General features: G+C 41.4%; 1 protein-coding gene across 4 annotated transcripts in view; it reads right to left on the reverse strand.

The window, feature by feature from the left end:
• The window catches only part of PTPRG (protein tyrosine phosphatase receptor type G), a 410,991-nt gene that overhangs the window by 58,664 nt on the left and 325,918 nt on the right, over positions 1 to 26,409 (reverse strand). For all 4 annotated transcript variants that reach the window (XM_080606410.1, XM_080606411.1, XM_080606412.1 and 1 more), the window contains 5 exons: positions 26,215 to 26,399; positions 24,094 to 24,202; positions 22,262 to 22,311; positions 19,466 to 20,261; positions 11,174 to 11,306 (listed from right to left, as the gene is read on the reverse strand). In XM_080606410.1, the coding sequence (XP_080462536.1) occupies positions 11,174 to 11,306; positions 19,466 to 20,261; positions 22,262 to 22,311; positions 24,094 to 24,202; positions 26,215 to 26,399 (1,273 nt within the window). The remainder of the gene's footprint in view (positions 1 to 11,173; positions 11,307 to 19,465; positions 20,262 to 22,261; positions 22,312 to 24,093; positions 24,203 to 26,214; positions 26,400 to 26,409) is intronic.

Consider the following 26,409-nt stretch of genomic DNA (forward strand, 5'->3'; position numbering starts at 1 on the left):
TTCACCTCATGTCTGCAATGCCAGTTGCTATGAGCAATGAACACTGAAATTCAGGAAACTTAGAAGACCGAAGAGTAAATGATCATCATTTTGAGTTATGATGTGGTTTGAAGTCCTCCTTGCCCTCAGCACTGCACAATTGTTGCAATCCTCAACTGTAACCACTGCTGTTTTTACACTAACAATATTTTTAACATTCAAAACTGGAGAAAAAATTTTAGTCAACACCAACCTGTATTTTTTTTTTAATATATTGCTTTATAAATGTCTCTTTGTATGATACTTCAAATGTTTTTGTTCTGTTTTGGAAAAAACAGGATTTCCAACACATGAAACAATCCTTGAAATGACAACCAGGCATGCTACCTGCTCCCATTTCGGCTTGAAATTTAGAAAAGAAATGGATTCTGACCTGTAGATTGGCAGAGTGAAGTACGTGCCATCCACAGTGATAGAAGAGATGTTTTCTTCTTAACGGACTGAGCGTTGTACAAGAACCTGAATGAATTCGCATACTTGCAACATTTGTAATAGCAGCACAATACACATCGAGCATCCCAAGGCATTTGTTACCTAAGTTGCATAGGTTGGCACTTTATTTTAAGAAAAGTAAAAATAAAAACCCACCCCTGCTTGTTATTGTTTTACTAGGCTGCTGATTCCTGGTATTTATCCAACCAGTTAAGATTGCTGAATTGATTTAATATTCTTACCCTATAATTTTACACTCAGACCACATCCCGCTGTGAAATAGCTAGTGCTAATGTTAGTCCAAATGCTGCTGTGGGACTTAGGACAGCACAGGGCACTTCAATAGCTGTATTTTATGGTTACAAGGAGAGCGAAAAAATATAATTTATCTGGTTGCTGTGGTTAATTCACAGTTTCACAGCAGAGGTATACTGTTCCCTCTGGGTACATCTACTTGTATTATAGGATATTTCATTCACAGTTCATCCGAGACATTCCTCTAACTCTGAGCCTACCAATTTATGTGAGAATACTAGAGATACCGTATACGATTTAACATATACATACTAAAAATATTATATAAAACATAGGCATTAGCAACAGATCGATAAAGAACATAAACTAGCAACAAATCAAACAACGATGAGTTAATAAATTGTTTCTTGCAGCTAAGAAAGGGAACAAAAAATGCACCCAGCTTCTTAAGAAATATTTATATTTTTGACCTTTTTTTCCCAAGTTAATTTCACAGGAAGCATGATTGCTAAGACTGATTTCTCTTTTTTTTAATAGCTGATCATAATTCTAAAATCCAGAGTTCAAAAGTTTTAAAGTTGTATTAAAGTTTCTTGTAAAATAGCTTACAATGAACTAACAGCTGAGTGGGAGAAGGCAGCAGTAACATCCTCTACTGCTGTGCTCATCTAAAACCTGTACTCCTCATGGCATACTATTTCTCAGCAATTACAAACCATTTCTTAATGGAGCCTAACTAGAATATTTGAATATTTAAAAATATTGGTTCAAAACTATGCATTGTAAAAATACTGCCTTTAATCCAGTTACTGCACAAATAAAACCTTGCTCTTTTTTTCAAGACCTCATCACTACAGCAGCACTGGGGAAGGCATTTCCAGAGAAAGTGTCTGGAATTAATCCATTTAATTAGTTCCAGGGAAACAAAACAAAGATCAATTGCAGCTGCGCCACAGACTCCTCATTGCCTGACCTCAACTGTCCCTGCCTGTTCCCCTTTGCTCTCTCCCCAGAGGAAGGTATTTCTGCAAATATTGGGGAAATGCTGCTCCACATCTACACAAAGCGGTGACGAGCGTGTCAATAGCAGTTTTCCATCCTGCTGCCAACACCTTATCCTCTTTAGTGAATTAGCATACCCTAAATGTCTCAGCTCTTATGGGACACGCTTCACAGCAAATTAAAGATTAAAATAAAAACTTTTTTGTTGTTGTTGTTTCATTGTTTTCAAGGTCACCACCATGATATTTTGAATTCTAGTCTTCCACAACCGAAGCACGTATTTTGCTGTTGTTTGACTTATGATTGCATGCTTGACATTATCTTTTTAAAAAAGAGGTGATGCAGATCAGGGCTCCCACTGAGTTCATAAAAGTGCCTGCAGAAAAGACATTCACACAACTGACCCGCACAGTACAAACATCCCAGGAGCTGTGGAACAAGCACAGTTTCAACTAAGAGCTCTCATTTAAATGTACTGTTAAAAATAACCACAATCCAGCAGGCACGAGGACTGCCTGGGCTGGGACGGATGATTTGTGCGAGGCTTCATAGCTCTGAGAATTTAGCTCTTTAAGCCATCGCTGTTCCCCGTCTGCTCTGCAAGAAAATACTTCCCCATAACAAGCTCTCTGTGGATGGCTTGATTCAGCCACCCTGGGTGCTGGCTTGCAGGGTCCTTTCCCTTGACATGAGGGATGGCCTCACGCTGGCACTCGCTGCTGCTAACGGCAGTATTGACACGTGCAATACAGATGGATGCCTCGGATAACACCCAACGGGGGTAACAAACCTCAACTAGGCTCGCCCCTGCTCTTCTTTTTCCAATCTTCCTATCATTGTTGTACTCTTGTTTCTTCCCTAATTTTAGGCCCACCGCTGCAGGAGAACAGACGGAATGAAACTCCAAACAGATTTCTTTCCACCAACCTGCGGTCTCCTGACGCAGCTGTCCTCTGCAAGCTGCCCGTGCCGTTTCTTTCCTGCCCGTTTGTATTTTCCTCTCCCTACCCAAAGCTACAGCCCCCCCTCTGTCCTTACCCCACTTCTTAGATGTGCTCTTTTACTGGCTTCACGTTACTCACTTTAAACGTGATGCATTTGAACGGTTTCTTCTAAACACTTTTTCAGCCTTCTAGTCTGTGATTCACAGGACGATTTATCACACTACTCCATTCCTCCTCTTTTCCTGTACTTGCATGCGTGCCTTAAAGCCTGCATGGCAGCGCTGTGGAGAACGAGCCTCTGAGCTCCCATGCAGGATCGATGACTCCTGTGCTGCGCCTGACAAATGGCTGCTTAACCTTTTTTTGGAACGTAGAAATGATGGAAATTCTGTAGTCCGCTGCTTTATTGTCGTTCCTATCATAAAGCTTTTTTCTAATGTCAGACCTAAATTCCTCCCCCGCTGCAATTTAAACCTAAGACTCCTCATCCTAAGCACAATGGATGCAGAAGATCATTTATTCCTTGCAGATCCCTTTCATGTACTGGAACACTTGCGTCCCCTCTCAGCTAACAATCCTGCCTGCCCGTATGGTCTTCCCAGCTTCCTCACAGAAAAGGTGTATCTTGTGAGATATACCTCACCTCTCACAGCCACAGTCCTCTTTACACCTGGAGATACACCAGCCTGCTGTAGATTTGGTTTTCTTTTCATTTACAGGGCAGCTGAGAGAAGAACGCTGCTTCATGAAATTCAGATGAAGGCTGGCCATGCGTGACATAGGAAGAAGCTGGCTTCAAATACCTGGCAAGAAGTAACTTGTTATTGCACTTTCGTGCTCCTGAGAACCTGTTTAAGGTGACACAGGTTCTACAGTTATGTGGACTCAAATTTATGAGAGCAAGGTCTGATTTAACCGATAGCAGTTATTCACTCACTCTATTAATATCAATGGTGCTGCTCAGATTTAAACGTGAAGCAAGATCTAGACCGTGCTGTTTCCTTGAAATGGGACATCCCTGGGTCAAAATCTGCTCATTAATTTTTGGTGTTGCTCCTGATGTTGCACAATGAGGATCAGAAATGCTCTTTTCTGAGTTTTGTAGGTATCATTATGGTTCTGCAAATCACCAGTGACATGCGTTTCACTTCTTTTAATTTCCCTCTGACTTCTTTTCTTTCTCCTTTCTTAAGACAACAATTGTTTGTTTGTAAAGCAGCAGCTCGCTACCGACCTCACCAGGGAGGAATCCAAAATCTTGCAGTGTTTTGCTTTGCAAGAAAAAGTAAAACTAGTGTTAATTAAAGAAGAGTAAAAGTAACAGGCATATAATTAGATAACATGCCCCCTTCCACAATCTAGCTCTTAACAGATCATCCAGCATGCTTAAAAAGCAACTTTCCATCTGCAAATCTGTCTCTCTCTCTTTTTTGTCTAATGAGCATGAGTTAGTCTGTTCAAAAGCCCAAATGGGCATCTCAGGGCCAATTCAGCAGCAGGGGGTCTGTTACTATAACAACTGACAACTCCTGTGATTTCTGAAAGGCCTCAAGTAGCCGTTTGGGAAACGGGTACTGAGGAAGAGGTTGGGAAGGACGGGCGGTGCGGGACGGGGTGTCAAGGCCTCCCCTGCGCTCGCCCATGTCGGCCGTGCCTGTGCGGAGTAGGCCCCAGCACCCCACCACCCTCACAGGGCAGCCAGGCTGGATCCTTCCCAAGTCCCAGTGAGAAGAGAGGATAAAACCCCACAGGCCCATGACGGGAGGAAGAGCAGCACCGCGCTACGTTTTGGCCTTAGCGTTTCTCCTCATGGGCTCTCCCCCCTCGCCCCAAGCTGCACGTCGCCAGATGAGAGCGGGGATGCAGTCGGAGAATTTTTCCTATCGGTTTTCCCCGACAAGCGCTCAAAGAACGGTGCCAACAACTAGAACAAGCAACGAGCGGCTGCCCTGAGCTTCAGGCTGGAAAGCAAGCTGCCTGCCGTCGGCACAAAGGCTGAGCTCGGCTCCCCACGCGGGATAAGAGGGAGACGATCACAGGCCTGCTCCCCTTCAATGAAAATGAGCAGCACTTTGAGATACAGCACACAGAAGGGCCCACCGCTTCAGTACCTTCACCTCCAGCACTGGCAAAATCAAATACAGCCTGGGTCTTCTGCCATAAAGGCTGGAGTGCTTTCCCTGCATTGCCTAGGTTGAGGCAGGGAGATCAGAGGGCTCCGAACCCAGGCTGGGCTGCACGCTGCTTGCTGGGCAGTTACCCTCTGACGCTGCTTTCCATCACACAAAACTACGTGCAGCCAATTCCAGAGCAAAACGCAGGCACGTCCTGCTCGGTGTGAGCAGGGCATGGCTGGTTACTGAACCTCCGAACTAGGATGGTCACAGGGAGAGGTTTCAGGCACACAGCTCACCTCCATGTTTCTCCTCATCTGCCTGTAGTGCTGCCCGTCTCCCAGCTCAGGAAATCTCTCCCCTTGGTTAACTCTCCCCACCGCTTGTGACAACACGGCTTGCACCCTGGGGCACTGCTGTCCTCAAGCCAAGAGGACATGGTCCTCTGGCACCACTGGGGCAGCGTCAGCGCGAGCATCCTGCTCCTTCCTGCCTCTTGCTGCTCCCTCGGTTATGCCGATGCAACTCTCTCTGGTTACTGCATGGACCAGACTGGGAGTTAATCTGGTTTAAATCAGGGCATGAAAGACCCCCTCTTTTTTAAAACAAAAACAGCAAAATCAAAACCAAAAAAACAACACGTGGATTATTTCTCAATCCAGCTCACCACGTGGTTGTACAAACATTTGCTTTGGTATCACAGAGGGCAGTGCAAGGGCAGGAACAGAGGAGGGTGCTTGATTCACTGCTGCTGAAATAAATACACTAGCAACTGCACCCAAGTCATTCTTAAAATCAACACACAGACTCAGAAAGTGTTACCTAGCATCCTCCAAGAGTGAGAAAGCGAGCAGAATCACAAGTATTTTAGAGTAAGCTGAAAGCAGCTTTTATCATTGTAAGCAAGCAATTTTACAAAGGTCTGTAAATTTGCAATGTTCCTTTTTCAATCAGTACAGTAGATGAACAACACACTGTGTACTCATAAAATAAAATCTAAAGATAGGTTCAAATAACAATTTCAGCACTTTTTACAACCTCCTACAGGCAGAAGTTCACATTTTTTTCCCAATGAAGTTTTAACACTCTTAGCTATGCGGCAGCACAAGTTACCCAGAACTGAACACCAAATGGCGGTTTTCCAAGGCACGGTTATTAGACATGATAACTACAACTGTCCTTGGTCTCATGTTGCAGGTTATAGTTCTAAATTACAAACTGATTTACAAATACAGCTAACTGACCTTCTTTGGTGCTATTTCACCAGTGACTGAGTTCAGGTGCTGAAATATTGAACACCCGAGCTTGCTCCCAGTGAGGTCTTTGCCACCGAGTTCAACAACAATGCAGTCAAACCGTAAGCGACTTGGCCCCGGGTCACACAGAAAATCAATGACAGTCAGAGAAAGAACCCACATCTCCTGGTGCTCAATGTCATTTCCTCTGCACAGAAAGGCACTGCTGAAGTGTGAGGCTCTGTCACAGGACCTGTTCCAGGGCCTCTGTTCAATTCAGTAGGATGCTTACCAGAACCTAAGAAAACTCTTCTTTTAAATTCTGTACAGTTTTGCCTAAGGAAATTTAAAGGCCTCTTTTTCCCAAGCTGTCTCATATACACACATGACTATAAACAAGCAATGTAAGCTTGCTTGCTCTTTGAAAGGCAGCAGCTGTGTTGTTCCAAAAATCCCTCCTGAATGTAAACATATTAGCACTGTATAAACAGCTTGATTTAATAAGAAATGCAATACAACATTCCTGCTTTGTCTTTGGGATCACAATGTTGATAGTGGCAATAATTCAGAGGTGAATTATGGTATCTGCAGAAAAGAAAGAAACAGAAAACTCTCCAGCTATAGTTGTGAATTAATTTCTTCCTCTTAGCTGAAAATGAGAAATGGCTATAATTTAGTTCCCATTTAAAAGTTGCTGTTGGCTAAACTCTAAAATCTTAATTGCTTCTTAATATTCTCTGCTTATTTTCCCCTTTGAAACCATAGTCTATGGTATTGTAGTATTTATATTAAAAATCAGAATGGAAAACAATCAGGGGAAGGTCACCAGTCACTCCTAAAACTCCTTTCTTTTTTCTAAAGTGACAGAACGTAACATGCATCTTAGTATTTTAGTTGATTTCCCAACCCTACTTACACTCCTGAACCTCTGTGAGAAAGAAAGTGCCACTGACCCTGGGTATCCCTTACAGTGTCAATATTCAGGACTTCTTCAAGTTGTGACAGGAATACAGTGAAAGTTTCCAGGCATAGTATGGCTCAGCATGCTGTAGGAACTTGCCTTGTTGCAAAAAAACTGAAGTCACACACAATCCCTAAATAGTTTGGAGGTCACTGCCAACACACGCTGCAATTCTCAAAGCTTGTAGAAAAGGCTTTGAGAGTAACAGTGGCAAAGATGGCAGAAAATCCAAGTCAAATTTTAAACTGACCTTGAAGTACTGCAGAAGGATCTCATGATACTGAGTCTGGGTATAAAATCACAGATGCAAAACAAATGCCCAGAAACACAAAAATAATGTGCTTGGGAAACTGCAGCTTACGATGCACACGCTCGAAAGGGCTCTAGATGAGCTGGTAGTGCTCCAACGAAAGATCATAAAATCGGAGTGAATAGTTCTCCGAAATACGCAGTGGTTGTCCAAACAGAAACCAATTTCAGGAACTAGTACGAAGGGAATGAAAGCAGAAAAAAGAAATACCATTGTGCCACTGCGGAAGCAAATGCTGAATGTTGAGTACTACACGGATCTGGCCTCCTCATATTTTCTATCCGCTAAGACTCTAATTCTCTGCACTACAAGAAATCAGTTTCAGGTGCTAGAACTGGGAGCAGCAGCTTCCTTTGTCATGCCCATGACAGCTCAAGGACCAGCCAGGCCAGCTTTTCTGTAAGAGGAATCAAAGATGCACAGAAGCAAACTGTTGAACTATAACCCTCCTGCTGCGAAGCCAAACTCCCAACCAGCCCCAGTGCACCTCCCTGGCTCCTGGTCATCCCGTGGTGCCGCTCCCTTCATTGTCCTGGGGTGCGAGGCAGGGCAATCTTTGCAGCTTCATTATGCTGACCTAGTTTATTTTCCATTCTACCAATTTAAAATCACATAGCCCTCTTTGCACAGCGGTGCCATTAAAAGTACTGAATTCAGGAAACTTTAGTAGAAAGGTAATTCAGAGCGGCTGCTTGCCTCTAAGTTCCCATCCCTTTTCATTACTGAGATGGCCATTGTGCTAAAAAGAAGGAAGTGACCCTTTCTCTTCAACATCAATCATATTCTTTCGCCATTTGTCCAGGATCCACATGGAAAAGGAACTGAGAACAGCAAATTACCTCTGCAAATAAGGGAGTCTTGTTCAGAAATGGGACAAATCATTCCCAAATATATTAAATTACAAGAGGTCTCTAATGAACACAGCGTGGAAGTTCCACAGACATAGGGAAAGATTCATCAAACACTGACTGCTTCCTTTCACTCACCTTTTCATATAAAGGGAACAAAAAACAAAGCTTCTTTCCAACAAGACATCATCACAAAACTTACTTCAGTTCTGTATCACAGAATGCGATACAAAGGAGCAGAACAGAGATAAACGTTTTGCCAAACCTTCCTAAGCAACCCCTTAACTCCTTATTTTGGTCCCTGGATAACAGGGCACTGATGCAATGCAAAGAAGCAGAAGGCTTTGCTCTGCTTCATTGTTCTACTTATGTCACCTCTGTTCTCCAATCTTCTTATTCCCACTAATGCTCAAAAATGAAAAAAGGAAAATATCATTTGTTTTACCCTTAAAATGTATTGCCAAAGGGTAACCATGTCTCTTCTGCATTTTCTAGTTCCCTGGGTTGTATTTTGTAATGCTTTTTCTCACACCAGAACAAAGAATTTCTGCGCAAGAGAAGACCCCTTGGTCCAGCATGCCTGTCCCCTCGAGGGTTATCCTTTCATAGCAAGTGTTTCTCTGCTGTGCACTTCAATACCATGTTTCCCTTACTGAAAAATCTGTCTCAAACTCATTTTCATGCCATTTGCTTTGATGGTGTTAATTAGCAAATTATTCCATATGTTGCCTATTACATTTTAAGCTAAGTATTTCTTCCTGAAAATCCAGATCACTGTTCCTTTCAAACTCGTAAATTAGGCTCTGAGGTGTCTGAGGTTCTGTTTTTCCCTTTCTTTGAAGCACTTACAAAGATAAACATTTTATTTTTCCTAAAGAATGGTAATCACACTGAAAAGGGCACACAAAATGTTGTGTTACCACTTCAATGACATGGTCTGCACAACGTGAAATGTTACTGGAGACAGTTTGTGTTCTAGTTCCTTGTTGATTTATTCTAAAACACGCATTTACTTCTTTTGTACTTGTCCTCTATTTGTTAAAAAAAATCCTCAGAACTATGAAGTTAGGAACACAAGCTTATTTTGAATTGAGAACATGTGCCTTCAAGTTTGCTTATTGTTCTTCAATTTGTTGCTTCATATTTATCCAAAACTTTTGACTGTTATGTGACATACCTTCCATATCTACATTAATTTTAAATCTCGACATTCTTTTTAGCATCAATTATACACAAAAAATTGATCCACTACTGTCAAGGGTATTAACGTATTACGTGTTCATAATTCTACCAAAGCTATTGATGAATGTTAACTACTCATGTAAATTATGGAGAGCAGATAAAAACCAATTGCTGCAACAAAAATGTTTTGTTATGCAAAACAACAAATAACATTACTGGAAAAATAATTTGGTTTCAGTTAAAGCTTTTGTTCACTTCCTTGATTTATGTGCCTGTTTGTTATTGTTAAGCAAATAAAAACGTTATGAGGTAGATGGTTTGGAATTTTTTTTTTGGCATTTTAAGTAACGTATCTTAATTTGAGACTTGACTAATATTATGATCTATAAAAAACAGTATTTACCAAAAATTAGTCTCTAACAATTGGTCACTAAGCCAGTACTTTCCAACTTTAATATTCTCTCAGGGAGAGTACTGTTACTAAATTTGCAAGTATTTCTCTCCATCCACTACAGAATCACAGAATGGTTGAGGGTGGAAGGGACCTCTGAACATCATCTAATCCAACCCTCCTGCCAGGCAGGATCAACAATGAGAGGTACCAACACCCTTCTTGATAACTGCTGTGAGCATTTTATTTCTAAACCCTTCTTCCTTAGAAGAGCATTTTGTATCAATGCAAGATAAATACTACTAGTCCCTTATTACAGTGCTTTAGGATACACCATATACTTAAAGGGCTTGTCTGGTATGAATATGACCAAGCTTAGTTCTTCAAATGAAAAAAAAAAAAAAGAGAGATTTTGGAAAAGTGGTATACTGAAGGATGGGACACTAAATGGAAATGTTCAGAACCTTTGCAACTTTAGCATTTGCGCACATATCACTGCTCTTTTATTCACTGTTTTACTGTAATCACATTAATTACTTGCAACTGTTAATAGAAATGAATTTCACAAGAATATCGTCTTCTACTTGTTAATATACTTTAGAATGTTTCCAGTCTCAATGATTTGGCCAATTAATTGCCAGTAAAATGGGTGCATTGAAAAACAGATTGGTATTTTTGTAATTGATTCTGCAGATATAATGATCAATAGACCGTTATTTCACACCAAAGCTACTTCTCTGTGTCCCATCTAAGCAGATTTTGAAATAATTCCAAAATGCCTTCTATAAGGCTAATGTCTGGCTAATTTTCACTACAAGAAAAATGAAGTATCTTGGAGTTCTGGTTCTGGCATAAGAAGGCACTACGGGTTTGTTTTACTCTAAATCACCTGGAGTTGGATTTGTTGATGCTAAACCTGATTTCCACCACTGAGCCTGGTTGGTGTAAAGGATGCTATCTCTTTTTAAGAGGCAATCTTTACTTGCAAGTTCTTGCAGTCTGTACTTGTGAATGCTTCACCAGTGCTAAGGAGCTCCTATGTAGAGCATTGCTATGTAACGTGCAACAACTTTATCTCCCTTTTGTAGAAGTCAAAGGAAAAGAATGAACACCTGAAGATCACACAGAAAGTCAGTGGCAAAGTCACATGTGGTAGCTAGTACAGTCTCACTAGGCTTTTAACAGCTATCTAAAATGAACTAATTGTGAAAATATTTGTTGACATTACAGCTGGTTCTACCACTGCTACTAGTAACTTCATTTTCATGACACAAAAATTTAATATTTGAGACAGCTGAATAGTTAACCAACAGAGCTGTTTTAGCATCTGGAGAGATATCTAATGCATCTATCACCATAACATCCAATAAAATAAAAAACATGGGACCGCATTAAAAAATACCATCCAAAATGTGTTTTAAATCATGATCGGTTTCCCAATCTAAAGAAAACAGGCTCACCTCCAGTAGACAAGAACAGCAATGAGAAGAATGAGGCACACGAAGGTCAGTGCTGAGACCACAATAAGTGGGATGATCCATTCCATTTTACCAGGAGAAGGTCTCGTGGCCATGCTGGAGCTGTTCTTGTCAGCTGTGTATTAAACACATAATAAAGACAATCATTAAGTGTAAACAGAGTTACTGTATGGAAATATGTATAAGCAAAACAAATAGCTTGTGCATTTTACATGATATGAGCAAACAGAGCAAAGATCTTCTAATTGCAGGGTGGGATTCCATTTGTCTTTAGTCTGAAACATTAGAGCACAGAAGTATGGTGTTTATTGCCTCATATGGCTTGGATTTTACTGCTGCCTGTAATTACAGTCTCATACACAATTTTAGGACTCTATCACTTAAGCACCTATTATCAAATGTGGAGGACCCTGCCAAGTCATTCCACCACAGCAACAAAGTAAATGTTTTGCTCCGTCATCAGTGTTCACAGGTAAACGCACCCTGTTTCTCAACACTGCAGGACAGCTCTGTTTGCAAAGCTCAGCATAATACTTTGCTTCAGAAATAAATTTCTTGGTAACTATCTTCAAATAAAAAATCCTCAACATGCTGGGTGTCATGTCACATCATTTGCTGAATTGTCACAATCTGGTGAGTTACTGCATACGAAAGCACTTTTTAGCATATGGATTGTCAAGATGGATGGATGAATGAATGGATGGTGTGTGTTGTAACTGACAGAAGAAATTGTTATGCGGCAGCTTTTGAACAAAATGAAAGTTGGTCAATATATGAGAGCTGGCCGAGTAACTTCATTTTCACTTTTTGCATGTCTCTAACACCATGCCAAAATTACTGTATCATATATAAGATAAATATCTAGGAGTTCTTCGGGTACTGAAGCTCATAAGAATAGACCCTGCCCCTACACTGTATGTCAAAAAACACCAAAACTGTGCAAATTCAAGTAGACTTGATGAAGAGGAATAGATTAGATTTTTAGATAAGATTTTCAGGTAATCCTGTGTGGACTCAAAGATCCCTGTGAGTCCCTTCCAACTTAGGATATTCCATGATTCTGATAACATGGTAGTGAAATATTTGATCATAAACAAAAAGTACAGAAGCGGATTCTGTATTTCATCCATGTTTCCTAAAAAAACAGACTGTAATTGATTAATACCTGTCAACAGGATGTAATGGGAAAGGATTAGTGTAAACAGCTTCTGATTTGAACGAGGATTGAAACATACACACTTGAATTCTACTTATTAGACCATCAGGTCCTTCCTCACCAATGTGCTTCCTTGCCCTCATTCGCTATTGTATTATCATATCTTCTGAAACTGCTGCAAATCCTACCAGAAGAACATAATTGCCTTTTCACCGTAGGCAGGCAAAACACAGATAATTGGAAGTCACCAGATGTCACATAATATGAAGTCATACTCTATTTTAATAGCATTTAGATTATATTCCTCCATAGGCAGGAGTAAAATTCAACTAACATGGAAGTAAAGGTTAATTGTAAATGCTTTCGCCTGACTGCTGAAAACAGAGCAAGGCTGCAGGCTGCTGCAAGCCCAGCAAGAAATCTTTCTAGTTTTAAGAACTAGGCTGATGGAGGTAATGCCCTTTAGCAAGCAACCTAAATGAGGTGCTAATCAGAGGGATGTTTGGTGGAAGTGAACGTGCACTGAGTGTAGAACTGATCAAAAGAGAGACGAGTAGCCACTGGTCTCCAACTTCAGTAAGAACGGCTACTGAGGTTACCAACAGAACCACTCTGCAGAATATGCACACGACGTTGTACTTAGAGCACGTGGTGAGTGTTAGTCTTCACAGCATACTAATAATATGCTCCATACCATTTTCGAGATAGGTTTTTGATTTCCTTGATCGGCAAGGAGTAAGGAAAAGAACAACCCTACAATTAAAGCAAAGGCTTATTCTCTGTATTTACAAAACCTGCAGAAATAAGCCTTGAGGCACTGGTCTTTATCAGTGCATTTCAAATCGTTTAACATCATGAAAAAATTAAGTCTGTGAGGTGTTGCTAATCAGAATGGCAAAAAAGACAAAGTAAAAACCATGCAACGTAATAAATCTTAGTAAGGAGCCAAATGGTCCTACCACTTTACATCTGTATGGGTATTACTTCATTTCACACCAAGGACAATATTCTATTCAGTTTTACCTCCACATATTTCAACCCAAAAACGTATGTTTTTGTTTGCATGGAAAGAAAATTAAATTCCATTGTAAGCACAGCATGGGCTAGAGTCCCAATGCACGCTATTAAATTCTGCAATGCTCATGATGCTCCTCTTACTCAGTCTACTGTGGAGAACACACTTATCTGACCCTGCCAACTCTGTATGCCACAGATGTGAGCATCAGTAAGTGCTCAGTATGCTGAGTGCCAGAATTGCAAATGCCATTCCTGCACGCTGACGGCTGGCCCCGGCTTCCAGTTGGGCATGCCCAAGCAGTGATGTGCTGAGGAAAAACATAAACCATTCCTGTACTGTCTTTGAAGAGAAAGTCTTAGGTGTTTTCCACTGCTGAAGTAAAGTGTTGAGAGAGGTTAAACAAACCAACACCAATAAAAGTTGCTCTAGAATGACAGCTGGGGCCAGAAGCACAGCAGTACAGCTGGAGTGCTGGCAGGTGTCTCTTGAGTGTCATTGCAAAAGAGCCTAAAAAAAGCACACTGGGTAACTTGGAAAAAAACTGAAGAAAATACACACACAAAGGACAGATCTGGGCCCTTATATCTTCCCATTTTTCTCATAACAAAATAGTATACAATAAAAAATGCTCAGCATTTTACTCTTTCTTTTCTGAAGTGAGAATGTTGAGGCATGGTAGCACCAACAGCATATCCTTGTAATTGTGCCTATGTAACTACTTCATGGAAAAAAAAAAAAAAGCTTAAAAATGGACCAGGAAACTCCATTTTTTCTAAGAAATGTAAACAGTTTCCAGTGGCATATGCCTTCGTTGAATTAATTCAGTTTGCCTTTTACTGGCTTGGAATACATCCCGGTAGGAAGGAATAAAAATTATTACAGCATATCTGTTTCAGGAGGTCCCACATGACACCAGCCCAGCATTGCTAAATAAACTTCTACGTCTATAAAATCCGTAATGCTTGCTTTCCTGTGAACCACCCGTTCAGCAGCGCCATCCAGGTCCTGGATGGATGAGGCCCTGGCATGGCGAGTATCAGAGAGCACTGGGCAGCGAGGGGTGCTTTGGCAGTGAAACTCCTGCACAAAGGTCGAGGCATTCTACAGTCTGCGAAATGTACTGTTTTTCTGGATATTCTTGGTAATTCGTTACTGAGAATAGAAATGTGTTTATTTCCCTTACGTTACGCTGCTTGCTATAATAAGCAACCACAGCCCTAATATATAACGGATCTGCCTTTTTCTTTTGAAACTTCCCTTTATCATCCCTTGACCCTGCACAAGCCACCAGTACAAAGTTCTGTTTGTTGTACTGTTGCAGATACCGATAACTACAACAATACACGTTCTGCATGCCCAAAGAAAACCTCCACTGCAGAGTTGTCTCTGTCCCTATGGTTACTTAAAAGAAAGTCACCTGCTCACCCCTCCTTTGAGTAAACAAAATTACAGACTTATATAAAACTACTAGTTAATTCTAGAAAATAATATTGGCCATGTTATTCAACTATGAAAAGGCAAAAAGGTATGTTCTTTTAAAAAAGATCACTTTCACACAAGCTCGTATCATTGGACAGCAATTTTCTACCTATTTTTTTTAAAGGCATTTATGCAGTATTCAGACTTAGAAGCTGCACACAACTAAGCATGGATTTTCACTGCTTTGTAAACGGATGCCAATCATGTTTAAACCTGATGTTGGATAACTGAGATTCATACTGTTTGCACACATCAAATTTTTTCAGTAATCCAATTCTTTTATACACAAGCCATTTTACTGCTTGCTTCCATAAACTGCCATACAAAATGGCTCATGTGCCACATGAAAATACAGCTTAATAATCCTTGCTGTGTATGGAGAAAGAAAGAATTACACAGATGTTTAATTATCTTAATGAGGTTACCCCCGAAAGGCTTTTGTAACCTCAGACCTGGCAAAGACTGTTCTAAAAACTAAAATTCACTCTGTTAAAAGTATATGCCTAGCATGACATTTAGCCTGCACATCATGATCGCTCTACACAGCCCTCCCATGGGAGGAACTCAAAATAAATGGGTGGGCACTGAGGATGGGAGGACCCGGATGAAGTTTCGATCAAGGTCCAAACACAGGTCTCTGTTCTTAGGCTCTGCTCATGACTCAGGCAAAAGCCCCAGCCAGACACATATTCTTTGCTCACAACAGCCCTTTCTTTACCTCCTATCATGTACAAAGGATCTGTTTAACTGTCTGGCACAACAAACCAGAATTCTGTTGGGTTGTGTCTGTCTAGCTTGATTAAACTGAATCATCCTATTTCCTTTTTTATTTCCTTTTTTTTGAGGGGAGGGAGGAGGAGAGAGCATCATTCTAATTGCTGTTTTTCTAATTTTCAGGTTTCAGAGTCATGGACAATGCTGAGCAGCTGCGTGTGTAACAGTTGCAGATCAAAGGTACAATTAGTCTAATGTGGGCAACAAAACAGAGACAGGGACGATCAGGAAAATGAAAGAGGAGAATGCAAGCAAACGCTCAGTGACAGAAGAAAATCATTAGCATTGGCCAATACCACCAGACAAGAAGAGGCCAGTGCCATTTGGAAAATAATGACATGGCCTCAGGAGAGGTGTGTGTATGTGTGTGTGAAATAAGCACTAAAAGAAAATGAGCCTTGCTGTACTAATTGGCCTCGCACTTTCCCTGTAATTTCTCATGTGTTCCCTGCTCTCCTCTAATCATCCACACTCGTGAGTACTTCCCCATTCAGTTATCTCCTTACAACTGCTAATTTGATGCTATATAATTAATTTTACAAGTGTACATTGTTATGAAACAATTTTCTACTCCTTAAAATGATTAAACTTTCCACTCACAAAAACATTTTGGAAACCCTGACAGCCTTTTAAGAACTGATTTCCTGGCGAAAAGATGCATCCAAAAAAGTTTCTGCCCTCTGCGGGACACAGTAAATTGCAGCGGCGTTGTCTCAGCTCATTTCAGAAGTGAGCTGCACCTTCGTTTAACTGTCCTGATCCTCAGAAATTATTTCAGACAATTCTGGCAATATCCTCTTGACTTTGCTAGTTGTTGCCCTGATCTCAGGTTCACCTGGTTGTGGAAAATCTTTAAGTCCTTTTCTCACAGGAAGAGGTCTTGCTTATGCCTGGAGTTTCACTGAACTCAACTTCTTGCGTGAGCTAGGTCTGTTCTGTTTGTATGAATTACAGATTTCCATATTGCTATGGAAAAAAAATTAACCTGAAGAAACCAGTTTCAGGCTTTGTGGATGTGTTTGGTTTATGGGCCAATTTCCCAGGTGTGGGTTTTGCTGGCAGGAATCTTTGGTAACCCAGATCCAGCCTGGGGGAAAGTTCCTCTGTCTGCGTTCCTAAGTCTTCTCACAGGGCTAACAATCCCAAAAGGTCAGCCAGGCCTTACTCGGACACATTTAGTGAAATATTTGGGCAAATTCCTGGTAAAGTAGACCTCAGCTATTCATTGCAGCAGCCTGGGGACAAAAGATGCAAAGAAAAGGAGGAAAAACTCATCTAAAGAGACTTTGAAGGACAAGATCCTCACAACTGGTGCAGAGAGATTCAGAGTGAAAACCTCTGTCCCCATCTCAAAATCTTCTCAGAGCTGAGAAGCGTTAGCTTTACCCAACTTCTAGGCAAGGAGTTGCCACACTTGTGAGCAGCCTAGCTTCTCCCCCTTGAAGTCAAGGACAGGGAATGAACCGCTACCTCAGGGAAAGTAGCACAAATGCAACCTTCTTCTCTGAAGAGCCATTCCTGCCCTTTTGCCACCAAGTAGCCTGCTCGGTTCCCTGAAGGATCTGGGAGAGGCTTGTCTGGGAAGCTGAAAATATGGTACAGCTCCTTCCCTTGTGGGCAGGTATGTAACCAGAAGTTTAACAAAGATTCAACCAAGGTCAGCTTGGGTGAAACAGATGACTTTTTCTCATATCTTTTCCCCCAGCTAATGGTGGTTATTTCAGATTTTATTTTTTACACATGGAAGCCAGATGTGTAAGATACAAGGATCTTCAGAAGTTATTCTCCCCCCATATAAGCATGAAAAAATCTAATTTGCAGAGTCCTTTCAAGACCGATCCATCTTTGTGTGCAGTCTTCAGGTAGGGTCACTTCAAGCCTCCAAGCCTGCAAGTGAGCAGAGCTCTTAAAAGAGCCTGTCTGGTAGGAGGCAAAGCTGTATTGAACCACTTCCAGCAATAGCTCTCTGCATGCTAAAAAGAGACAGAAATCACTACAGACTAGAAGGATACAACCAGCAAGTACTTCTTAGCAATATGAACAATATTTCCCCAACTCTTCATTGATTTTTATCTTCTTCATGGAATAAAAACCAATCTAACAACAATCCCTCTGTCAGGAGCTAAGAAGCATGACCAGCTACCCACCTTTCCTTCAATTTACATTAGGTTGAGAATAAGCCATGAGGGCTTTTGCTAGGGCTTATATTAGGGATGTCATATTTGGGCCATTCAAGAATCTGGTGCATGAGAAACCAGGAAGCAAAAAGACCAACTAAAGACAGCCACTCCAGGGGCAGGTTCACCCAGGCAGATCAAACAGTTGGGGTTCAAACCTAAATGGTGCTGAATGCTTACTCCCAGCATTGCAAAGTGTGGTGAGGACAAGTTCCCTTCTTCCTGCTAAAAGGTTTTTAGGGCAAGTGGCGTGTTGAAAGCTGCCTGACAGGCATCTCGCAGTACACTTAGTGGGAGCACTGGACTTTGAAGAAGATAGTCGGGTGAGGAATAAGAAAAACAGCAGTGTATTAAAAAATATACATATACAATCTGCAAAATCTGGTGCAGGTTTCTTGGCTTCTTCATTAATCTGTTCTCTTACAGAGAAGTTATGATTCACAGCATTACAGTCAGGTCAGCATTTCTGTAACAAATATTATTAAAGATTGGATTTAGCTTTGTTTTCTAAATTGGTTCTGAGCTATAACTGAGTGCACAATGTCTGCATTTTTGTGTTTGTAAATGTAGGGAAAAATAAATATTTATTTTTTTTCCAAAGTATTCTAACTCTAGAGCTGCTTTGATGAAAAAACAAAATTAGAAAACAGTCTATAGATTAGCAAAATAAACAATAAAAAACAAACAAACAATAAAAACATGCGCTATCTTATAAATGCTGTTGTAATATACACAATCACTCAGACAAACTCATTGCCATATCTAAATCCCAGTCCTTAGTCTGCAAATAGATCTGTATGAAAGTACTCCATTTGCTCCTTGCAAATTTTTCCTCACCAGTGCGTAGAGTTTCCCAAGCAGGAATATGTGCATGGACCTGCTGCACAGTGAGTTGGGAGCACCACAGGCATCTGTTTGCACAGGCTTGGGCAGCAAATTCTGACCACACAAGACTTGGTGTACAAGATCACCAGGGCATGCCTCCAAAGGTTGTACTTGCTGTGCACATACTGTGGAGTAGGTACATATATCCAGAGCTGATGTGTACAGGAGCATCATTAATTCTCATCAAGACAAATATAGCAAATCTGTGAGCTCTGCCTGGCTAAATTTTTTTCACAGGGAAAAAAAAAAAAAGGAGGTAAGCATAGTGCAAAAGGTTCCTGGTCTTAAAAGATCAGAGCATGTAGATTTTGTGGTGAGAAATAAACCACCAACAATCCCATATTTGGGAGAATGTCTCAAAATCAATCAGGGAGAATCCTGCAGATAAACAAAATTAGCTTACAGCATACAGAGCAAGCTTCCCATGAAACACTAGCTCTGCAGAGCAACCAATCTTCCAAATTAATTTCAAAACCATAGTTCACTGCATTTCCCCCCCCTTAAAAACAACAACAAACACTTCACGCAGCCTTTTCCAAAACATTTTTTTTCCAAATTTCCTCTTCTAGTAAGAAGAACAAGTAGCACGAGTCTGTCCTAATAAAATAAAAATATGATTCTTTCCTCTCTATTTCCCCCAGTAATAATTTGTTGGTTTGGTCCTGTAATGACCTGTCTATCGTGGAATCCAGGCACCACAAAAATCTATCAACTTGAAATCAGTAAGGAATTTGGTTTGTGCAATTTTCCAACAGTCTTATGCTGGTAAAAACAAGGCCACTCACCTGGGTTAATGGTGATGAATTTGTTATCTGAGGGGTATTCCTCTGGAAACCTGTCATCCTTTGGAGGAGGTTTTCTTGTTGTCTCTGGTCTTCTTGGGATCTTCCCTGGGTAAAGTTCGTTGGTGAATGTTGGCGGCACTTGGGTGGAAGGGAGAGGCTGGGGCTGAGCATCTGCTTCGGTAAAACTCTCCTCAGGGTGTCCAGCCTTAGGGGCAACGTTTTGGTTTGGCTCTTCACCCGATATGGTTTTATTTCCTTCCTCCTCAGCAGTCCGGTTGGGGGAAGCCGTGGCCACACTGGGCTCTGTGCTATTGCGCGCCTCCGCGGCTGCCGTCGCCCTGCTTTTCTCCTTCTTCTCGGCATCCTTTTCATCTTCTTCCTCATGCTCCCTCTCTCCGTCCTCACTTTCACTCTTTTCATCCTTTTCCCCCTCCTCGGCTCCCTCGCTGTCCTTCGTCAGCGCCGAGTCCCGCTCTGGCCCTGGGGAGGCGGCGGCCGGGGCCTCTGTGGTAGCTACCACCGGCCGGCTGGCCTGCTTGCTGGGGGCGGCCGCCGCGGGGAGGCGGGTGGGCCACACGCTGCTGGGGAAGGAGGAGATGCCGCCACCGCTGAAGCCCAGCCCCGCCAGCAAGGTGCTGGTCACCACCGAGGCCACGGTGGCCTGGCTGCCGCTGGAGGAAGGCCCCATCCCCGTGGCCATGGACACAAAGGAGAAGGGGAGCCCCGAGGAGGTCCATGTGGAGGAGCCAGAACTGATGGGAGCCATGTCGGCTGAGGAGGCAGGAGAGGCCGTGGGCTTGAGGAGGTCAACGGCAGCAGAGAGGAAGAAAACACAGCAGAGAGCATCAGCAGGGGCCCCAGTATACTACCTGGGATCAATTTTCTTTTGCTTTCCCTCCCTTTCTACACAAATGCAATTCCGCTTTTAAAAACAAAAGACCTAAACCACCTAGATGCAACGCCAAGCCAGGAACAGCACAAGCAACAGAGCCACGCTATGGCAAACAACGCTGAGAGGACGCTTGTGTTTGCCATTTCTGAACAATCATTATCATCAAAAGCCTCTTTATTGTTATCTTTATTTTACAGTGGGACCTTCTCCACCCATGTCACTGGTGACTTGTGTGTAAAGTTTCCTCTCGGGGTGGGAAAAGATTTAAAGAAGTTTAACGAGTTTAGCTGCATTGCTCACATCTCTTTAATCCTCAGAATACGTAAGTTTAAAAATACAGTATTACATAAGGGCTGTCCCAGAATAAGAGCTGTGCTGCCAACGTGTGCATCCATGGCTGGTGGGTCTGCTCTGACAGGGAACTCTGGCTCTTCCCACACGCCTTGGATGGTACTATTTTTATTTCCTAAATTTACCTATCAGAACCTTGGTATATATTTGAAGAACTAGACAAGTAATCCACCTCCTTAAATTACATGTGGAAAAAAACAATGAAACTCAGTCAGTTGTCTAAGGCCAAAGAGTAATTCTGTGCAAGAGCCAGGATCAACATTTCTGCTCAGACCACTTTACTATGTTCCCGCTCCAACTTATTCAAAAATGTCTCACGTTACTGAATTCATCAGCAAGAAGACCATTAGGTGGAAATGCACACATCACACATGGGCACACAAGAGTTAAATTGGTCCTGCTAAACCTCGAACAAGACCATAAAATGTCTATGCATTTCTGGAACTGAAATCTGTAACTTAACAGTATATCTGCATCTCTCTGCAATTCCCAGTTTCAATCAGGCCATGTAGTTGAAATACTGCAGCAAAACAAGAAAGGCTTTATCACGTTATTTTTGACCAGCTGCAATCTCAGAGAAACAGAGATCTCAAAAGAAAACCTGTGCTTTAAAGATTTCAAGCCAAAACTTTAAATAAGCATCTAAACTTTCGGATACGTATCAGCATAAATCCCTAAGGCGTTGTGAGATTTGCTTGTTGCTGGCATGTATGGTCTCAAAGCTGGACTGAGTATTAAAATTTGACAGCAGATTTTATAAGCCTAGAATACCTCTATACATCATTAAACAAACATTAATCATTCAAATTCAAGCTTTGTATGCGTTACTTGCTTACAAGGGAGTATATCAAACTGGAACAGAATAAAAACAGAAGCAACGTACTTATAGCAAATTCAATAGCATGAATTCAGTCCATAAATTTGATTGAACAGTTCGGTGCACTGAATACGAGAATTTTAGGTTACGGATAGTTTAAGTAACCTCATCAGGCGCTTTCAAAACTGAAAGAATGTATTCCATTTTTACTATAAATGTATCAACATTTCTGATTCTGGAATACAAAAGCCTTTTTCAGTGACTTGTAAGAGTCTCACCTGAATTAAAATTAAAACAAAAAGTTTGTTAAGGTTTTATTCACAGAGTAGCAGATAACCTTAAAGCATTGGATGAATGATGATACTGTGCATGAAGCCTGATGCCTGTCGCATAGACTTTTGGTTATATAGTTAATAACAGCAGTTAAATTTATTTCCACAGTCATCATTAACATTACGTAACCCCATTAAATGAACTCAATATATAGTTTGGAAGATTTTTTAACACTTGATTCCCCAGTGGTTGAGGCTCTCGGAATGTGAAGTTAGAAAGCCAAAATCCCTTCAATATTTTAGGTAGGTTATGAAACCTTCTGTGGCAGGTTTGAACAACCACCTTCCCAGGAAAGCAAAGGCCTGCTGCAGATTCACAACATCGTGCTGCCACCTGGTGGGAACGCTGCCCCAAATTACCAATGCCCATCAGCTCACTGCAGTGATTTATGACCACAACTTACCACTCCTGTTTTCACAATTCTGGTCCCCTCGAAAATTCGAGTAGTGTTAGCTGAGAAACAAAGAATAACAGCGTTTCAGCGGATAAGGAAGGGATTCAGGAATTGACAGCTGTATCACTATACAATTCTTGCTAAACAATTGCTGAATTGCTACTATTAAACCTGTCAGGAGGGTAAAGAAATTGAGGCCTGTGAACGAACTGGTAACTAAACAAAGACTTGGCAGGAAAATGTCAGAGAAGACCTGTTGCATGCAATAAAGTACAAAACACGTATGCTGGTCTCAGTCTGGAGTTAAGGCAACCTTGGTATTACTCACCTAACTTCGCACTTTTGACTAAAGAGAGATTTGTTTGCCTTTATTCAGGCCTAGTAATGCTGATGTTAAGTACACTGCCAGAAAACACATGCTCTCCTTCAGACCCAAGTTGAAAGAAATGGCCTGACTTACACAGGAAGCCAGAGCAGCTGATAATAACAGTTTCTTTATGTCCTTATGATAATACTATCTTTATCACTATTTACCTGAAGTACAACTATAATCAGACTCTGAAGAATGTTTTGAAAGCTCAAGTGGATTCTATTTTTAGGTTAGATCTTGTGTACAGCCAAAGATTTGGAAAATAAATTCTTTATGGGTAGACATGGAAGGAAACGTAACATTTACTTCCACTGCAGATGTGTGTATCATTTCCACTGTTTTGAACACTGGGCTAGAGTTCCCAGACAGTATCTGTCAAAACTGTCAATAAGGATTTACTCCTTTAACTGTAATTAAATAGGCATCATGCTCAAATTTCAAAGAATCTTTCCATTCTATCATCTGCTTAAAGAGGCCATAATCAGTAATACACTGGCTTCTGACTTCTGCCTGGCACTTAAACTCCGGAACACTATGCTGAGATAATAGATAAGTAACTAAGAAACTGTGAACTACATAGGAGATATTGCTTAGACGGGACATTTCTTGTCAGATCCCTGCTCTCCCTGCAATGCTGCTAACACAACGGCACATGCCATGGGCACTGGCATACAACTAAATCATGTCCACAGTTTGATATATTTCAGATGCTAAGGTCTAGAAGCTTAGGATTAAACCCCCGTTTTCCAAAAACAAAATTAAAAAAGCCTCTATTATATATACAGCATCAGACCTAACTAACGTAACTCTTTGCTTCACCTTAAGAATTTGAATTTTTAACTCTCTGCTTGTTTTGCTTTCTGTTACCCATCCCAAGGTTTACACATTTGTAAACTGGAGTGGGATGCAGTGCTCTCAGTAGAGACGAATTTTGCCCTACTTAATAAAAACATTAGCAATAAATTCCAAGGTAGAAGCAAAACTTTAGCCCTTGGGGGGAAAAAAATCTCCTGCCATATCTTGGTTCTATCTCCTATGAACTTAAATTGTTTTGGAAATCAGTGATGTTGTGAGCATGGTAAAACCTCTCCACATTTGGTTCTCAACATGAGGCTGATCTCCTTTTCTCTTTACATAAAGCAGACACCACAGACTCATATTCTGCTATAGCTGTGCCCCTGATGCATAAACAGTCTTCAATGAACTTGTTTTAGAAAACTAATACCAAGAAAATCTCTGCATTCTCCTAAAATCTGATGAACCCCTGCCAGCAGAAGGGTGTAGGCAAAGCCTCATCATTGGAAATAGGACTCTAATAAAGTCACTGGTCACAATATGAAACGAATATCATCTGCATGCATTCAAACATCATCTGAAATCATTCCACACCATACTGCACTCTGCAAAGGAAATGTTAAACACACAAAGAGTCACTTAATGTAAAAATATGTATGCATGTTTGTTTTTTTACCTTGAAAGAGCATAGTCTGGCTAAAGTCACTACGCATTTCATTTCGGCAAACTGCTTGAACTCTGAACAGATAAAGGATGTCAGGTGAGACATGGCTAATGATGGCCTTCTGTTTAAAAAAAATAGATATTATTCAGTTTTTTACCCCCACAGTACTGTCCACGATCAGTTTGAAATATATAAAGCATTGTGCTAACACAGGACATTTGTGCCACGTAAGACAAACCCTTATCTAAATGGAGATTGTCACTAGTCCCCTGGGAGAGGGCAAGACAAAAGTCAAACGACTTCCCTGGGATAAAGGTGATGCACCCAGACCCTGCTGACTCTGTCCATGAAAAAGACGTGAACGTGTCCCACATGTGCTCTCATGACAGTCTTTATGTTTGAGAGTCTGCTCTCCCCAGAAATACCTACACCACAAATTATTTGACCTTACAGGAACTGAAACGAGGTTTCTGTAGGTGGAGATGCAAGTTCTGAACCTGGTATAAGCCCAGGGAGTCACTGTATGTTCAAACGGACTATTTTACAACTAACTGGCTAGGGCAATTTGATGCTGGTGGCCTATATAGCACGACTGCTCAGCACCCTGGGCTGGGATGTCCCTATATACTCTTACACTCGAGACACTGCCTTGCTGCCTTCCAGCGACTTCTCTGTGTTGCCTTAGACCACAATCACGTCAGTTCATGGCTTCAAGCAGACAGCACCAGTAGCTGCATAGATCACTTGAAATACCCGTGATCTCTTTAGCAAAACACTGTCTAGCTCTGTTTCAAGATGGGACAGCCCAGCTGTCTCTGCCAGAGCACTAAAGGCAAATTCCACTTTCCTTTTAAAAAGAGTTTCTTTCTTCTCTTGCCCCTAAAATAGACTAAGCTGTCGTTGCCTTCCTAACCTCCAAGCTCTGCTCCACAGCACAGGGTCTCACTGCAATTTATTTCCAAGCTATCACTCCATCACATCCCCTGCATTTTTAATTATTTCTTTTACTTCAAACAGGATGCCGTCTCCGTGCCCACCTCATTTTTGCTGATTAAGGCTCTCCTCCTTATACACGATTAAAATAAAATCTCCCTTAAGAATGTGAAGTTATGACAAGAGAGAGGTTACAATACATCATAACCTTGGGTGCCTTTCAATAGATTCCTTTCTGATTTTGTGAGGCACATCATTCCCTAATGTGACCCAGATAACAATGTCTAGTGGGGAAATTGAAAATATAAATGGAAATGAAGTAAAAGAATCTTCATCTAAGGGAATAAGAGAAGTATTATTGTATAACTGATTGAATGGGCCCGGAGGACTGTGTATTTGAAAAAAAAAACGCCAACGATAACAGTCATTAGGAATAACACTCTGTGCTGCTGCATTTTTTATGTGCGTATACAATTACTGATTTCATTATTCTAGAGGCTTTCTTTGATTAACAATAAACGGAGGCCTTTCAAACCTGAATATGTCACTTTGATTTCATATGCAGAGAACGTTAAAGACCGGTACAATACTTGCTTCCACTTAGACAGGAATGACAAGCAGATCAAATCCTAAATGGAGGAGATAGATCAGTGTTTGCATCTGTGCTGGAACTGTCTTGCTCTTCCCTCTTTCTCTTACAGCCAGACTGAGGCAGGGCTTGTACAGGGCCACTCTGCAATAATCCTCTAGCCCTGATGACAAGTACTGCAGGCAGCGCCTACTGATCAGAAACTACTCCAAAGACTGCAAGGGGCTACACACAGGGAAAAGCCTGAACCCAGGAGAAGGTTTTGGGGATCGAGGATTTTAATGTGAAAATCTGTGAGCTGAACAGAAGCCAAAAGGTATTCATAGTCTAACTATTTCCTGAGCCAGCTGCTTCTCAGCAACAGTACATGAAAATGTGTCTGCAGATTTAGCCCTTTATGCGCTCACATAAACTATAAATTCACACTCCAGTGTTTTGGGTAGTCTGTTAGGCAATGTTCAACTAATGCCTAACATTTTAATAGCAATTCACAGCAAGTCAAATGCTAGCCTGTCTGTAATGTAACAACAGCCTTCCTCCTCTACTTCTACTGAGGACACGATATAAGGATAGCTCGACACATATGTCTGGGGTTGATGCTGTGGTTTTACCAGGTCCTTGTCACTGTCCTTGGTGAAAGTCTTCTCCTTTTCGTCTTCATTTTTAGTCCAGCTGTAAGAGATCATGTAGTTCATGATTGGAGGGTGGTAGATGGTCTCTGGTTGGTTCCAGGTTACAAGCAACGCTGTCCTGTTCACAGGCTGCACTTTCATGTTGACCGGGGGAGTGCTGCAAGCTAAAAAAGA

Source organism: Anser brachyrhynchus (assembly GCF_964034855.1).
Source record: "Anser brachyrhynchus genome assembly, chromosome: 10".
In the NCBI taxonomy this organism is placed as follows: domain Eukaryota; kingdom Metazoa; phylum Chordata; class Aves; order Anseriformes; family Anatidae; genus Anser; species Anser brachyrhynchus.